This window comes from Podarcis erhardii, assembly GCF_964252035.2.
Source record: "Podarcis erhardii genome assembly, chromosome: 10".
Taxonomy (NCBI): domain Eukaryota; kingdom Metazoa; phylum Chordata; class Lepidosauria; order Squamata; family Lacertidae; genus Podarcis; species Podarcis erhardii.
In genome coordinates, this window is record NC_138500.1 from 31296870 (window position 1) to 31313039 (window position 16170).

General features: G+C 41.4%; 1 protein-coding gene across 4 annotated transcripts in view; it reads left to right on the forward strand.

Annotated features, from left to right (window-relative positions):
• CACNA1I (calcium voltage-gated channel subunit alpha1 I) overlaps positions 1 to 16170 on the forward strand; it is a 292566-nt gene that overhangs the window by 198198 nt on the left and 78198 nt on the right. For all 4 annotated transcript variants that reach the window (XM_081877575.1, XM_081877574.1, XM_081877577.1 and 1 more), the window contains exons 6-9: positions 2072 to 2231; positions 5148 to 5463; positions 7822 to 7914; positions 13712 to 14018. In XM_081877575.1, coding sequence (XP_081733701.1) covers positions 2072 to 2231; positions 5148 to 5463; positions 7822 to 7914; positions 13712 to 14018 — 876 coding nt within the window. The remainder of the gene's footprint in view (positions 1 to 2071; positions 2232 to 5147; positions 5464 to 7821; positions 7915 to 13711; positions 14019 to 16170) is intronic.

The window sequence follows — 16170 nt, forward strand, 5'->3', positions numbered from 1 at the left end:
CACCCCACCCCCTTCTGCCCTTCTAAGATGCTGGATATATATGGTCAAATATGGTTGTAAGAAGAGCCCTGCCAGATCAGACCAAAGGCCTATCCAGCATTCAGTTTCCCATACCAGATGCTTCTGGGAAGCCCTCAAGAAAGGCATGAGGTCAACAGCCCTCTCTGCTGTTGAATCCTAGTGACTGCCATTTGGGGGCACTGCGCCTCTCATTCTGGAGGTAGAAATACAGCCATGATGCATAGCCTTAGAGTCCATGCATTTGTCTAATCCCATGCTAATGAGAGAAAACACTGACAGTATATTTCATTGTTATTCGTGGTTTTGCTGGAAACGATGTCAATCTGGGGACTTTTAACTCCACAAGACATGCAGTGGTAAGATGGTTATAAAACGATGTCGCCCCATTGATTAAAATCAAAGCCCCTGGAGTTAAATGTTAATACCAGTGGCAATTCTGTATGTAAGTGCTGTTCACTTGCCAGTGGTGTTATGTGAACAGTTTTGGACATCTGTTCATTTCTTCTCTCACTTGGATTTCACAGATCTTAAAGAAAAGAGGTTTCAGGACACACATTGTTCATTGAAAACCTCAGGATTTTTTTTAATGGGAATTAATATCTGTACCTGTGCAAATTGCACCTATATCTATGAATGCCCCAAGCCTTCATTGTAGCCAATTCCAGGTGCTCTCCTTGAGCTCAGAGTCCCTTATTCCCAGGCGCAGGAACAGAATAAAGCAGGAAAATGAGACAGAGTGTAAAGCGCAACTTGATGTGGCTAATTACTTGACAGTGGGCATAAAAAGGGGATTAACTGGTGCCTCTAGGGATTGTCGCTGAATCCTAATCTTATCTTTCCCTCTCCCTTCCCCAGCCATTTGAAGTAATGAACTAGTTATAAATAGCTAATTAGTTAATTATATGCTGGCCTACATGCAGCATCTTGTAATGTGAAATTCCCTGGACCCCTGCAGTAGGGAGTCTCAGCTGTGGGGAGGGAAGCAGGTGGGGGGATTAGGAATGTGATTGATGCTTGGAAGGATTTGCAGAACTCAAGTGACCACAGGGAACACAGAGAATGTAATTAATTTAGTAAACGGGTGCAATCTATCCTATCCAAGGGGCTAGTCCGTTATCTTAGCAGAGTAAAGGGATCAAGGAGAGAAACAAGCCAAAAGTTTATTCAGCTGTTGTAGTCTGAAGATGCTACAGATTCTACGCACGACAATAGGGTAGCGTCCAATTAATCAAGATCCAAAGGAAATGAAGAAGAAGAAAAAGTACATGGCAAAAGCCACTGCATTGTGAACTAAAATGCTGTCTTCATTAAGTAATACTTAGTTCAAAGAAAGCCATTCTTGGATATGATTGAGGAGCTCCTTCTTATTGGCTCTCTGAACAGAAGCTTTCTTTGAAGTAAACGTTCCCTGATGAAGAATGCATTTTAACTCAAAACATGGTAGGGTTTGTCAACAAATTGAAGTTTCACACATTCCCTTTTCTTCCTTTTTATTTTATTTTTTGCATCTTTGCATTCTGACATTGTAAAGCATGTATCATGTCAGCAGCCCCAGAAGCTGAGTCCCTTGTATCCTGATTTTTTGAAAGCACCTCATATATTTGGAGACATTGCATAAGTAATGTGGTCAAATAAGAACAGATATAACATGCATCGATAGGCCTGGATTCACCATTTGGCTAAATGTGCTACTGTACTTAATTCAGAGCTGCAAAACTGCTGCACAGGATTGGGGAACTTTTGGCCTTGCAGATGTTGCTGAACTACAACTCCCAGCAACCCAAGCAAGCAAGGCCAATAGCCAGGGATGATGATGGGAGTTGTAGTTCAGCAACATCTACAAGGCCAAAAGTTCCCCACACCTCCTTTATAGAGTTCTCTAGCTGCCTGCACCTTGTTTCGATCCAGGATTTCCCCCACATAACGTTGTCTTCTTTCTTTCCCCATTCTGTTTTATATCTCCTTTCCCTTTCTTTTTCTCAATTACCTTCCTCCCTCCTATGCCGTGATCTATCCCTCTCTCCTTTCCTGGCCCTGGTCCCTCTTGCAGGCATGCGAATCCTGGTGAATTTGCTTTTGGACACCCTGCCTATGCTGGGGAACGTTTTGCTTCTCTGCTTCTTCGTCTTCTTCATCTTTGGCATCATTGGGGTGCAGCTATGGGCTGGTCTGCTGAGAAACCGCTGTTTCATGGAAGAGAACTTGACAATGTGAGTGATGGGGAGAGGGAACAGTCTGTGAAGCAAGCCTCTCTTATCTTTACCCCTTCTTAACTTCCTTTGTTGCTGAGCTACTTCACAACCTTAGGGAACGATCAAACTAAACATATCCACTACAGCAAATGATTTCCACCTGTGCACCCTTGCACCCTCCCCAAATCAGGTCCAGAGGTTTTTTTGGGGGGACACACAGAACATATATAGGGGTGCATGGCTTTTGGGGGGGCAGAGGGGAATAACCACATCAGACAGCATAGCAGGCAGCTTCGCAGTCTTCCTCTTACTAAAAAGATGCAAAGTCTGGAAGCAGCCACTGAGAAGGCTCTCTCTTGCGTCGCCACCAAGCGTGCCTGTTAGGGTGGCAGAACCAAGAAAAGGGCTTCCCCCAAAGATCTCAGAGTCCAGGCAGGCTCATATGGGAGAATATAGTCCTTCACATAGCCTGGGCCTAACCTGAGCGTGCATTTCTGAGTGTGCATTTTATTTTATTTTTATTTCTTTTTCACTTTTCCACTTAAAAATACACTAAGAAACCAACAAAGAATGCCAAACTCTAGCCCACTAAAACAACATGGACATTGATAAATAGTTATGACATACAAATCAGCAATTTAAAGCATCCTTATAGCCAAATCAGATATTTTTTAAAAAAACTCAAGCAGCAGCCCTAGCAAGCTGTTATTAAAACCCTACCAAGTCCCTTGAACCAGATCAACAATATATTTTTTATACATGTAGCTAATTCATGTCGCTTTATGAATATTTTCAAGGCTGCATTTGCATTATGTGTTCATTACAGGCTTAAAGAATGACACAATGTGCTCTGTTCCTATCAAAGGCAAAATGGCTGTGATATTTGGCTGCTGCTACCAACAGTCAACTTCATCCCGTGTCCTGCCAGCTTTATATACTGTATATTACACAAATGATAAAGGAAGCAGTCCTATCAAGTAGAGACTGCCAGTCCACAAAATGACTAACCTATGGCCAGAATCTGGGGTTCCCTACTAAGTGAACCTTCTGGTCCTGCCTAGGAATCAAATAATGTGTTGATTTTAGTTCTTTAGGTTTTTTATTTTTTCCAATCTTAAATTTAAAATTGGAAATATAAATCTATTAAATATGCAATAAAACAAATCCTCGTGAAAATTATTCAGCATTTTAGTGCATTTCCCCCAATTAACACATATTTGTATGTCGTTTTCACTCACGTACACATTTTTGCAAGCAATTTTTCCTAATTCAATGCACTTTTGCATGTTCTTTCACTAGTTTATTCATTTTTATGTACATATATACCTTTTTGTACACATTGTTTGGTTTGAAAACTCCATTACAAAATTCAGTTATGTGTAAATTTTGAAGGATGGCTGTGTTTCAGAAAGTTTAAATTTGAAGAATCTGGCCTTAAATGCAAACAGAATCAAATTCCTTCCCATCCCTAGTCCTGCCCTTCCTAGGCCACCCACAACTCCTCTCTGCCCCTCCTGACTCCCAAGATATTTCCATCTGAGAAAGGCTTGGTTGCCATTGGCTAAGAGATGCTAGAATGTGTTTTTATCTCCAAAACAGTCTTTAAACAAAAAACAAAAAACCTGTCAGCATGATTCATATGATTCATGCAGAACCTTCTATTTTTAATCTGAATGATAATCACTAACAAAATGGCCATTTGATTGGAATTACCCAGTAAATGCCTATTAGGCCCCTATGCTTTCTCCTCTACCATATTCAGTTTCAGATGTTGCTTAGCAACCTCGCACATGCTTCCCTAAGTTGCCCCCCTGCTATTTAGAAAAGGTTTCCTGACAACCTGGCTGACAACCCAGGGAAGGCAGGGTCACGATCTCTGGTTGGCTGCCTAGATCACCTGGCTGTTGGCCCTGACCCAAGTGCTCAGGCCCTGTGGATTTGTAATGCTAGAGATGTGTCATTTGGAAGTTGTAGATCAGTCTCCAGGCCATCTCTCACATTCCTCAGCAGGAGATGCAGCCAATCCTGACTCCCCGATGTATGCACCTTTATGATACGTTTTTTTAAAGCAACATGTCTGGTGCATTCATGTTACATTTTCAGGTCTGTGCTTAAAACACCTTTGGCATACCTCTGAAAAATAATGGGCAAAGCAGCCCATAGCTACAGCAGCTGATCCTGCCATTCCAGACTCTGCTGTAATATTTTAAGATTATTCACGGTCTTTTTAATTTTCTACAAATCTCGAATTCTGTGGGATTCTACAGTTTTAAGTTTGGATTCAATATTATGGGAAGTATTGCTGTCAGATGTTAGGAAATAAGTATGTTAAATACTTCCATACACTGGCGCAGTCCCAGATTACCCATTTGCTGCATGAGGCATACATCTGCTATCTATTTTAGTTCTGACTATGTGGAAAGTATGCCACTTAGGGAAGAAAAATGGATAAAAACTTGCACTCTTACTGTGGCCTTTCTTAAAACCTTCCCCCCGCCCTCCCCAATGTCTAGAAATTGATTTTTGCTAGGGGCTGTAGCTCAATTCAGCTGATTCTCTAGACCACTGTTTAGGTCATCCTGAATGAGCCACAGACCCATTCACTCTCCACCCTTCCTGCTGTCTCTCACTGTTTCCTTTCTCTGTGTAATTTCTGTTTCCCTAGAATTAGAATCTTCCTGTTTTATTATTCTGGTTTGGAGGGATGAATGCTAGCCATAGTTTTCTAAGTCAGACATCACAGCAAACTGTGGCTAGTGTTAAATGGGAAACCAGCAGCTCATTTTCTGTGACACTACATAATCCTTAATAAGCTATATCCCTGTAATAGCTGGTTGGAAGGTTATTGTGATCATGGTACTGCCCATCGCCAGGAATATTAACTCTAGTGTTTGCAATAACAAATTAATTAGTGTGCCTTTTGTGTCCCCTCAGACAAGGTAACATTACCCTTCCTCTCTATTATCAACCTGAGGAGGACGATGAAAAGCCCTTCATCTGTTCACTGTCGGGAGATAATGGAATCATGGGCTGTCACGAGATTCCCCCACTGAAGGAGCGAGGCCACGTTTGCTGTTTGGACAAGGATGACTATTACTACTACACCTCTGTAAGACAGGAGTTCAACGTCAGCGGCATGTGTGTCAACTGGAACCAGTATTACAATGAGTGTCGCACGGGCAATGCCAACCCACACAAAGGGGCTATCAACTTTGATAATATTGGCTATGCATGGATTGTTATATTTCAGGTAATCTGAACTGAGATGTCCAGGAACCAGTCCAAAGTCTATAAATGTGACCTACACTTCTTCTCATTAGTGATATACAGTCCTTTACTGAAACAGTAGTGTGGGTCTCAGCATATGTTGTATTATTCATGTGGTGATAGCATAGTTGTCAGGCTACTTCTGTGATGGAAATATTACAGTGGGTGCTTGAGTTGCAAACATGATCCGTGTGGGATGCACGTTCGCAACCCACAGTGTTCACAACCTGTGCCTGCGCATGCACAGGTTGCAATTCGGTGCTTCTGCACATACGCAAAGCGCGATTTAGTGCTTCTGCACATGCGCAACCACTGAAACCTGGAAGTAACCTGTTCTGGTACTTCCGGGTTTTGCCGGTCCATAACCCGAAAAAACGCAACCTGAAGTGGCTGTAACCCGAGGCATGACTGTATATGGGTTGGATCAAAGATGAGGAACTTGTAGTCATCCAGATGTTCTTGGACTCCAGTTCTCATCAGCTCCAGCCATTATGGCCAATAGTCAGGGTTATGGGAGTTGGAGTCCAAAAACATCAGAAGAGCCACAGTTTCCCTATCCCTGGGCTATAGGCAGAAGGATGTGATCAGGTTCAAGCTAGAGGTCAGCCACTGGTTCAGACAAACAAGGATGAGAACCAGAGACGTAGTCAAAAGATGGGCTGGTGTTGGGACACAGGGTTGGGCAGAAACGAACCAAATGGCCAGAGTCAGGAACACACATATACGTTAGGTAGGTACCAGATGTAGAGTAGCACTCTGTGCTGTTCCTCCATCTTATGAGTTATTCAGACAGAGGAGCTCAACTTGAACAGGGAAGTCATATAGCGCCAGGCAGGTCTCAGGGCCATGGCTGGACAGAGCAACAGCAGATTGTACTCTGGCATGTAGAGCTGCAGCATAACAAAGATTAGGCTGGAAATTCCCTCAGTTCTTTAAGAGCTGTCCTGGTGGGGCAGGGAATAATTCACCTGTATGCTGTGGCAATAGTCCTTGGTTGAAGTCCTCCAGTGCCTTTACATCAACATACCACCATTTGGTAGCACAGCAAGATATGATGATGATGATGATGATTAAAAAGCTTTGCTCCATAAGGAAAAGCCAATGAGGATATCAAACTTAATATCTTTCTTGTTGTAAGATATTACTGTTCCTCTTACTCAGTAGGCCTTTGGAATAGGGTGAACTTAAAATTCCATTCACCTGCAGCAATAGCTTGATAATGTGGATGACAATCAGTTGTCATGAATTGTTATGTCTTAGCTCCTTGAGTATTTACTCAGTGCAGCAGTGGGTTGCAATAAGCCTGTCAGGGAATACGAACCATCATGCTCATCGTCCATATGTTTCATCTGCTCAACTACCACTTAAACCGTGAACTCACTAATTGTTTCCAAATATAAGGATATTAGTGTATAACTCCTGACTTTCCCGCTCTCTTTTGATGATTAAAAGACTGCATATATAACTGGTATTAAAGCATCTGAAATGTGTTAGAGAGAACTACTTCTGTTTACATATTTACTCGGTCTACATGTCTAGATCAAACCTAGCCTGTAGGCCTTCAACACATGGTGAGGCTAACATGGGAATGCACCTAAATCTTAGGATTATTTCCTTTAATTTCTGAAGCCATCTAAGAGTATGATTAGACTGACATTGAATATTCTGCCAAGTGATTTCATTGGGGAAGTTAAGGACACACTTAAATGTTATTGAAATCAACAGCACTCACTTAGAAGTGCTAAACTTTGGTTGGCTCTCATTCAGCTAAATGTGTCAGATTCAGAGAGCCCAACTGGATTCAGAGAGTCTACAGGAGCAAAACTCCCATCCTTCCATTCATGTCATAGTGAAAAGATACTGCACTGCTGGCCCAGATCAAATTAGTGCTACTTTAATGGACTGGAAAGATTTATAGGATTTGTGGGTTCTGATTTTTTTGCATCAAGTGGAGGGTTCCTAACACTGAAAGTCTAGCAAAATAACACAAAATGTGTGGACTGGAGCAGTCAACTCATTGGAATGGATTTGACTGCTTTACATTAAAGTGGTACCTCGGGTTAAGAACTTAATTCGTTCCGGAGGTCAGTTCTTAACCTGAAACTGTTCTTAACCTGAAGCACCACTTTAGCTAATGGAGCCTCCTGCTGCCACTGTGCCGCCAGAGCACGATTTCTGTTCTCATCTTGAAGCAAAGTTCTTAACCCGAGGTAATATTTCTGGGTTAGCAGAGTCTTTAACCTGAAGCGGATGTAACCTGAAGCGGATGTAACCCAAGGTATCACTGTACTGTCTTTCTGTAGTTTTTACATTTTTTTGTTCTTGTTTTCTTTTTCTATAGGTGATTACACTGGAAGGGTGGGTTGAGATTATGTACTATGTGATGGATGCTCATTCATTCTACAACTTCATCTACTTCATCTTGCTGATCATTGTAAGTACAATTGTCCTATATTGATAGGATCCTGTCAATATCCCAATTAATCTAGGAGCCTGAAACACACATTGTAGCAAAAGTAGCTGTAGAAAGCAAAATGTGTTAATTGTATGCATTCCAAAATGCAAAGTATTCCAGTTCTGGCTTTTTTCTTTTTCCAAGTAGCAAAATAATTCAAGGAAATTCAAGGATCAAATTTAGCATTGCCTTTTTAGAATGAGAAGCTAGAGTTCACTCGAGACATTTCTGACATTTTGGTCTCCTGTTCTCCTCACTTAAATGGTAATTTATAATTGCTAAGTACTTACAGTCCATGGTCCAGTGAATTTATAGTCTGTAGCAACCATTGCCAGCCTTAGGCAGCCTTTGGTCCTGCTAGCTGGAACTGATGGGAGTTGTAGTTCAAAATATCTGAAGGGCTCTAGGCTGCCCAAGGCTGGCCTAAGGCATAACTTAGGAACATGGATCACAGTGAATGGCAGAAGAAAAAAGCAGTAGTGATGGTAAGAGAAATAAGATAGATTTGGAGTTTTTTTTCGGGGGGGGGTGCCTTCTTTTTGGTTCAATTAATTTGAGATAAACTGAGCAAATAACATGCTGATGATCTGAACCTATGTTGCAGTCTTTCTTTCTTTCTTTCTTTCTTTCTTTCTTTCTTTCTTTCTTCTGTCACATTCATCTAAAGGAGTTGTAGTCACTTAGACTTTCAATGTTTCCAAGCCACTGTCCACAGGCATGAGTTAAGTAGGTGATTAAAAAGAAGCAATAAAAGCTAATGAAAAAAGGAAAGCAGAGAGTATTTTAAATTGGGATTGGAAAGCTTCATTAAGGGTGACAGCTGAAACAAGTTTCCTTTTCCTGAGCTGCTTGTTTTTCTTATTGAGAATGAAAGCACCTTCTTTGTTCTCTATACCTCATTTTTAAAGAAAACCAATACAAAAACCCAGACCTTTGTGACTCCTGGAGAAGTCCATGCTGCCTGACAGTTCACCCAGTGGCTAGCCTGAAGCAGGGTTTTTCACCACATGGCATTTCCTCTGAACTGGCTCCAAGAGGTATCACAGTCCATGCTGGCTTCATGGAATTGATAAATAGAACACGAAGGCCTGGGCACATCATTGGAGGAGCTAGTTGGATGGGGTCTCCCGAACCCCTGTAACAGCTGTTAACTTGCCTGCTTATAGGAAGTTGGGATGGAAGAAGGCACTGTTTTCCATTCCACCCTGTAATTGCTTGCAGCACTGCTTCTATTCTGCTGCAGTTCATCTTCCATAAAAAACTATATTATTTGTCTCATTGTCCACTGTGGTAAAATCACAAATCTTACATAACTTATGTAATTGTGTTCTCATTTATTCCACCCCATTCATTTCAATGCAAAGAACTCTCAATGCAAAATGACGGGGTGTGTGAGTTACATAATGAATTACATATTTGTGCTGACTGAAAGCAACAATGACAGAGAATACTAATCATTTGCAATGGATTGATCTCCATCTGGACAAGGGACAAATAAACAAATATCAGCAATTTCTGCTCCTTTTCCCCTTTTTGTCAGAATTTTCCCACATCCACAAAACTTGGACAACAGCTCTGGCAAAAAGGAAAGAAGCAAAATACCTCCATGTACTAAAAATATACATTTTTTAAAAATTATTCAAGGACATGTTTTTAGAAACAATTCTCACATCAGTTTTGGTTTCTCTCAGTTTCCCCTTTTTATCAATCCTAAATTCAGTTCTCCAAATTGACACATCAGTTGTTAAAAAAATTAAGAAGTCCTTCCCAAAAAATTATTAATGTTTTAGTTTACATAAATGCATTATTATGCATCCTTTCCCCTGATATATGCATTTTTGTACACATTTTTGGTTGGAAAACTTGCAAATTGTGTAGGTGTGTCTTTCAAAGGATAACTGTGTTTCTGTTTGCATATTGTCTCAGGAATCACTCACTAGATAGATTTGTTTTAAAATATAAATTGAACCAATTTTCTCTCACCCCTTCCCTACAAGAACTACATTTACTTTACTTTACTTTTTCTGCCAGCAAAATCTTTATATACTCCAACACATGACTTCCATCACCAATAGTGGTATAATAAGGAGCACAGCCATTCGTTCTTGTTAAGAGTGTGACTTTTAACACTCTTTTTCTGTAGTCCAGAGCAAGTATAACCTGAATATGTATATATCCCCCCCCTTTCTTCCTACCCATATCAGCTTCAGTTCTGTTGTTGCCCTTTTTACTATGGCTAAGGGTGCTGGATGCCTCTATACATTTTCTGTAGAGAATGGAAGATTCTAGTCTCTTGCAAAACTCGTGTCCCCCTTTTCCTGTATCCCCCTTTGGGAGGCTAGTCTACACCAGCTAAACTAAATGCCCATATAACATTTCATTTTCTCCCTCTTTATGAATGAGGTTGCATTCTGGTCTTGCTGCAGTTTGTGACGCTGAACTATTCTAAAGGTTGGATTCTATCTTCTCTTTCCATTCACCCAGCTTGCAGCCAGGGGGTATGGAATTCTACACTGGGACTGGAGAAGCTGTAACTTTGCAGATGTTGTTGGACTCCAACTCCCATCAGCCCCAGCCAGCATGAACAATAAATAGAAACAATGAGACTTGGAGTCCAGCAGGATCTAGCAGGCTACAGCTTCCCCAGTCCTGGTGTACATTCCCATACAGCTTTTTCCCAATCTGTAGACTGGGGCTGATGGGAGTTGGAGTCCCAAACATCTGAAAGGCACCAGGTTGGGGAAGGTTCTACTCTCAGAAGACTCGTGAAATACTTTTCTGTTCAGTCAAAAAGGTGAGAATAGGAATGTGTGAGGGAATGCATTTAGAAGAGGAGAGGATTCACAACTGTCACAATTTCAAACAAGAAAAGCAGAGAGCATTTTGCAAAATCTTTACAGGTCAGAGGGGATTATTTTAAACCAAATAGTGCTTTCTCCCTCTTTTCTTTTTCCCTCCAACACCGTGTTCAGTATTCTAAAGAGTGGACAAGCTGAAGTGGAGGAGGAACAGATGGTTAAAGGCAAAACAGCTTTAGAACAGCTTTGAAGGCCATTTTTTCAATAAATAAAAATCCTCTCTATATTATTTTGAAACAGCTTATTGTCCTAACACTGAAGCTGGCCAGGAACGTTTCAGTTCTTCAAAGCTTTTTCAAGTGCTAGCAGTATTGTGCCCCCTTTGAAATGCTGAAAGAGCTCCTGGATTGAATATTCTGATGGAGCCTTTGGGCACCTTTGCCTGTGTGAGCTGAGTGCCAGGAGTGCAGAGGCATCATGTGGGGAATTATGTTTGAACACGGATAGGTGGAGAAACAATCACTCCCCCACCCCCTACTTATGACTTAAGTAGGTTGCAGAATTGGCTCTTTATGCTTATTCTTGGGTCAGTTCTCTTTGGTGTGTTATGCCCTACCCAACAGATTGTGAGGCAGATGACCTTCGGAGTGCATTTGGAAAGATGTTTCCCCTTATTTTCATGTGTTATCCTGGGTTAGCTTGTGTGCAATGAGGTAAATAACCCTTTTGTATTGGTTTATAATGTATGAGTTGTGAAATGGGTTTTTGTAGCAATGATTCTTCAACATCAACTTCACTGGACTGGTCATGTTGTGCGGATGCCTGATTACCGTCTTCCAAAGCAACTACTCTACTCCAAACTTAAAAATGGAAAGCATAATGCTGGTGGTCAACAAAAGAGGTTTAAGACTGTCTCAAGGCAAATCTTTAAAAATGTAGTATAAACACTAACAATCGGGAAACACTGGCCTGTGAGTGCTCCAATTGAAGAACAGCCTTTACCAAAGGTGTCATGGGCTTTGAAGACACTCAAACTCAGGATGCAAGGGAGAAATGTGCTAAGAGGAAGGCACGGTTGGCAAATCCACACCGTGATCAACTCCCACCCGGAAACCAATGTCCCCACTGTGGAAGGACATGGGGATCCAGAATTGGCCTCCACAGTCACTTACGGACTCATTGTTAAAACTGTGTTTTTGGAAGACAATCTGACTCGGCTATTAGTGATTGCCAAAGAAGAAGGGGGTTTTTGTAGTGGGAACTGAGAAGCCAAAGTCAATGAAAGGGCGTTAATTATAATGAAGGCAGAATTGCACCTTGACTGCTATAGTTTTATGGACATGCCAATAACCAAACCAGCATTTTTGAGAGCCATCTTTGTAAGAAATATCTCACCATTTAAATTAATATTCAGGATTAGGAATGAAGATGCTCCTGGCCCAATATCAGAGCTACCAATGAAATTGGTTTCCCCAAGCTGTTAAAATCAGAATAGTATTTTTAAGCACAAAAGGCAAGGCAGAGCCATTTTTGCAGACTTACACCCTAAACAAATAGACACACAAGGGAAAGGACAGATGAAAGATGAGATATACTGAATTAAAGCACCTCAATTAGTTGAAAAAGACATGTGGAAACAGATATATTTTAGGATTCTTCTTTAAGAACTTAATAACATAAGATGAGCCTGCTGTATCAGCCAATGGCCCACCTAGTCCAGCATCCTGTTCTCACAGTGGCCAACCAGATACCAGTGAGAAAGCTGCAAGCAGGACCCAAGCACAAGAGCCCTCTCCCCTCCTGTATTTCCCAGCAACTGGTATTCAGAAGCTTTGCTGCCTCCAACTATGGAGGCAGAGCATAGCCATCATGGCTAGCAGCCATTGATAATCTTATCTTCCACAAATCTGTCCAATCATCTTTTAAAGCCATCCAATTTGCTGCCCATCACTACCTTCTGCTGGAGCAAGTTCCATAGTTTAACTATGCACAGGAGAGACTGGGAGTCCAAGTAAAGAGCAATCAAGGGAACAAAACCAAACTGAACATCACATCCCCTCCAGTCACGCCCCCTGCCAAAGCCCTTTACCCAAGGCTGCATAATGGTGAAGTCAAAAATAGTAAACCTGGTATTTTCCCATCATGGAATGCAGCTGGAAATCTTCTCAATGAGGACCTGTCCCAAATTAAGGTTGTTCCTACAGCCACAGCAGCAGCAGCAGTGGCATCTTAGGCATGGACATTTCCAATCACCATTCTCTTTTCCTTCCATTCTCCTAGAGTTTCCACTGCCTTTAAAATCTATCTATCATCTATCTATCATCTATCTATCTATCTATCTATCTATCTATCTATCCATCTGGCTATCTATTTATCTATCTATTTCATTTGTATGCTGCTTTACAGGGCTAACCATCCCAAGGCAGCTCAAATCATACTAAAAAACTAAATAATCCTATAAAATTCCTATTCCTTGTACAATCATAATCTAACATTTAAATCACAAATAGCGCTAAAATATTAGAAACACCAGCATAGAAGCAATTGAACTGCAGTAGTACGTATGTTAATTAAAAGCAGCTTAAAATGGAACATTAGAACAGCAATAGTTGAAAACAATCTAGAGCATTTCGAATATTAGTTAAAACCAGCCTGAAATAGGAACCTCTTCAAGGCCTATTTAAAAATTGGGAGCAAGTTCCATAATATGGGACCACAACCCAAAAAAGCCTGTTTCTGTTGCCTGCCAACCTAATGCATCTTGATGACAGACTTGCAAACTTATTTTCAACCACTTTGGAGGTCTTTTGTCAAGTAGAAAAGCAGGATGTAAGTATTCCATAAATGTAAATAATAAATATACTTCTCCAGGAGGCAGCATTTCAACTGTATCTGTACCTTTTTTCCCTTCCAGATTTTTGTTTCCCTGCTTCCTTCTAAATTCATGCTTTATGCCTCTCTTCTCCTCTGGTTCCTAGGTGGGCTCATTCTTCATGATCAACCTATGCCTGGTGGTCATTGCTACACAGTTTTCGGAGACCAAGCAGCGAGAGCACCAACTGATGCAGGAGCAGCGAGCACGGTACCTGTCTTCCAGCACCGTGGCCAGCTACATGGAACCAGGAGACTGCTATGAAGAAATCTTCCAATACGTCTGCCATATTGTACGCAAGGCCAAGCGCCGCACCCTTGGCTTCTACAACAGCCTGCAGGATCGGCGCCTGGGCCGAACGGAGCCGAGCGCTGCCAAGAGGAGCATGAATGGGAAAGACCAGAGGCAATACAGTAAGATTTGCGAGGCCAAGCCAGCAGAATGATGGTGGTAGGGGAAGAGAGAGGAAATAAGTGATTGATAAGACCATACGTATGAATCAGAGTACTTAAAACACATGACCCACTCTGCTAATAGAGAACACTGTGTGGTAGGTACAGAGATGGCAGTGCTAATAGAAAACTTATGTAGTGGCCATAGAGGAGAAGGCAGTACACTGGACAAACTCTGAGTAGAATCTGTTGGTGAGAGATTTGTTCATTGATTTAATCTAGGATGCATCAGATCTTCAGGTTGAGAAAAATAGCCCCTTTTGTAGGTCAGAAAAATTGCCATAATATAATATGAGGCAGGCAAATGGAAACACAATTGCAGAAACTGATTTTACAATAAAGAGGATTAGACTTTACTGACCATTAAAACTGAAGTAATCTAGCATTTTTAAGGAGGACAGGCCTGCAGTAAAGCTCAGTGGCAAAATCTATGCAGGAGGACATTTTGAACGGCTTATTTGTTGAATATAAAAAATATATTTTAAATCATTTGTGGCATGGAAAGCAAGCCATGGTCCTGTAAAATTATCCTGGAGGGCATCCAAAAGTTTGCAGTAACCAACAGTTCTTTCTACTCATAGTTTTAGTGGCTTCAGCACAGTTGAGTCTCAGAGATTTTAAAATGTAGTTTAATATTTTAAAACGATGCCACGTCACTCAGATGTTACTTGAATTCTTGGGCTGTCCTGGACCTTATCTAGCTCCAGAAATACAGCTCTCCAACCATGCCAACTAATGAACCACCCTTTACTGGGATTCTTACATACCCATCTTTCCTGCCATTGCTGGGCTCCCTTTCCTGTTGGCCTCCTGATCCTTTCTTGTCTATGGCATCACACCTCTGTGCTTCCTGAAGGATTCATTCCAAGATGACATTGCAAAAGGAATGCCTCTGCCACAGCAGTAAGCCCATCTGTGGACCCAGGATCACCTAACAGTAAAGGAACTCAGGCTGTAGGTAAATGCTGTACTTGAACATGCATTTCTAGCCTGAGAACAGCAACATTCAAAACTACATTTTAGTGCTTAACTTTCCATCAGGGTGAATTTAGCAGGGAAAAGGATAAAGGAAAGAAATCGCTTTTTCTTCCAGACCTGCAATCTCTGGCTTTCTAATGATGAGAGAGCATTTTATCACCTAGAGGTGATGATTTCTTTCTGCATGACCACTCCTGCTCTGACGTTCTGTCCTCATTCTAAAAGAAAACTTGCACACTTTTACAGCGGTATGTTAGGAATAATAATAGTGCTGAGATTCATAAGGGAGTGAGTTCGGAATAGCAAACTCTGGTTTTGGCTTCCTAAACTCTTTGTGAATCAAACTCAAACATCAAACCCTAACCAAAGTTTGGGCCTGGTTTTAATGAGCTCATCCTGGTACCAGCCCTCTTCACAAACCACCACAGCTGCCCACTTCCCTTTCCAACCCAAATTCCATGGTGCCAACTGAGGCAGCTATGGAGTTGTGCCATCTTGAGACTCGTTCACAAGTTTGTGGAGAAAAGAAGGGGTCATGGTGTTTATCTGGAGGTTGAGGCCTTCAAACTCAATTATGTTTCTAATGACATCATCATCCATGTGATTCAGCCGAAACTTTGGAATGGGCTTGGAGTGGGGGGAAGGACTTTTCTGACATGAGGAAAACGTTTTACCCCAAACCCTTTCCAAATCAAGCTATAAGGAGCTCACCAATCACTACTGGAAACTAAAGGCACATTTCTCAGATAACTGCAGCTGTCTTTCAATGCCACTCCCTGTAGCTGAATATCTAAAGACTGTTGGATTTGATAAATAAATGGGGGGGGGTGCCTCTTAGTTACTGCCTGATCATATGAAGCTACCTTATACTGAGGGCCAAATTGGATGCAATGTTAAATAATTATTTACAGTAATATACTGTACATGTATTTTTAATAGCAGCTGATATTTCGGGGGATTGCAGAACACAGGAAGGGGAAATTTAATTCTTTCCTCCCCTACTGTGGTCCTGAGTTTAAAAAAAAAAACAAAAAGCAAACCCACCTCTAAAGCTGATATATGTATTGGGAGGAAATCCCATGATGTTGCCTGTATCAAAGCATACAGCAGCTTCAAAGGAGCAAACTGTATTTTT